Below are 1,541 nucleotides of genomic sequence, written 5' to 3'. Positions count from 1 at the left end.
GACGGGTCGTACCGCTCCAGCGAGTTGACAAACTCGCCCATGCCGTCGTGGCCACCGATCACGACCAGGCGCGGTCTCTCGCGCTTCTTCAGCGTCTCCTTCCAGCCGCGGCGCCACGCGCGGCACGTGCCCTTGACGGCGTGCTCCTTGGTCGGCAGCTGGGCGAGGATGTGCGGGGCGAGGTCCGGCGAGAGGAGGACCTCGGAGAGCACCCACTCGGGCTGCTCCACGAGCCGTGCGGCGTGCTCCTCCGCCACGCGCAGCGCGGCGTCGCTCGCGCCCGCCTGCGCCTCGATGATGGCGCACAGCTGCGCTGGCGAGAGGCCCGCGACGCGGGCGCCGATACGGTGGGAGGCCATTCGGCTATAAGGAAGACACCGCGGATTTCTTTTACAGCCTATTTTCTGCGTGAAACCGTGAAAAGAAATCTGCGTGATTCGGTGCGATCCGCTGCCGATGGCTCTATCGACGGCTCTCGGCTGCCTGCTTCTGCTCCCGCCGCTGCGACTGCCGCACGTCGCGCCTCCTCGCCGCTGCCCACCGGCCGTGGCGCTGGATGACGCAGACAACCTCGAGCTTGAGATGCTCCTCGACGCCATCGAGAGCCTCCGCAACAAGGTCTCTTCAGACGCCGCCGCCGCCGCCATGCAGGCGGTCCGCGACCAGCGCTCGATCGACAGCTTCATATCGGACCTGCAGGCCGAGGTGGCAGAGGCTGGAGAGGCTATCGAGCGGGATTATCAGCTCCTCGCACTCAACATCGAGGAGCAGTCGGCGGCGTTCGGGCGCGAGAAACGGAACGCCATGGCCGACCGCGCCGCGACGCTCCTCTCCGAGCTCGAGGCGGCGGCTCCCGCATCGTTTCGCAACCGCAATGCGCTGGTCGCCGCTTGGAAGCACATTCCGCCTCCCTCGGGAGCCTTCTAGGAGCCTTCTCGGAGCCTTCTCGGAATGGTCCCGCAGGTGGCCACTTCAAAGGACAGCCGCCTCCGACGCGGCGGCACGGTGGTCGTGTCTGGAGCCGAGTCGGAGCTCGGAGAAGCCCTCTCCGCGGCCCTCGCGGGAATGGGGTGCCGCCTGCGCCGAGGCACTCACGCCCCGCCACTTCTCGGATCACTTGCCCCACTGCTCTTCTCGGAGCAGCCCTCTTTGGCAAGGGTGGGGGTGGGAGGGGGTGGGAGGGGGTGGGTGGGGGTGGGAGGGGGTGGGAGGGAGCCTTCTCGGAGCCTTCTCGGAGCCTTCTCGGAGCCCTCCTTTAGGGACAGCCTCGTGCCCCGCCACGTTTGCGGACCCGAACCTGCCGCCCTCGTACACGCTGCGGAAGGAGTACCAAGGCGCCGATGCGGTCGTCTTTGTGTGCGCCGGCGTCGACGGGGGAAGAGGCGTCGGCACACGCACGCACGCACCCACACACACACACACACACACACACACACACACACACACTCACACACACACACACACACACACACACACACACACATACACACACACACACACACACACACACACACACACATACACGCGCGCGCGCGCTGCTG

At 67.0% G+C, this 1,541-nt stretch overlaps 1 protein-coding gene across 1 annotated transcript; it reads left to right on the top strand.

The window, feature by feature from the left end:
- Positions 1-456: 456 nt before the first annotated feature.
- On the top strand, positions 457-927 carry EMIHUDRAFT_257088 (hypothetical protein; the record flags this gene model as incomplete). Its single annotated transcript, XM_005765081.1, has 1 exon — positions 457-927. The coding sequence occupies one exon, from the start codon at positions 457-459 to the stop codon at positions 925-927; it is 471 nt and encodes a 156-aa protein (XP_005765138.1).
- Positions 928-1,541: the final 614 nt, after the last annotated feature.

The sequence above is a fragment of the Emiliania huxleyi genome, assembly GCF_000372725.1.
Source record: "Emiliania huxleyi CCMP1516 unplaced genomic scaffold EMIHUscaffold_5691, whole genome shotgun sequence".
In the NCBI taxonomy this organism is placed as follows: Eukaryota; Haptophyta; order Isochrysidales; family Noelaerhabdaceae; genus Emiliania; species Emiliania huxleyi.
This window is presented reverse-complemented; position numbering and strand designations above follow the sequence as displayed.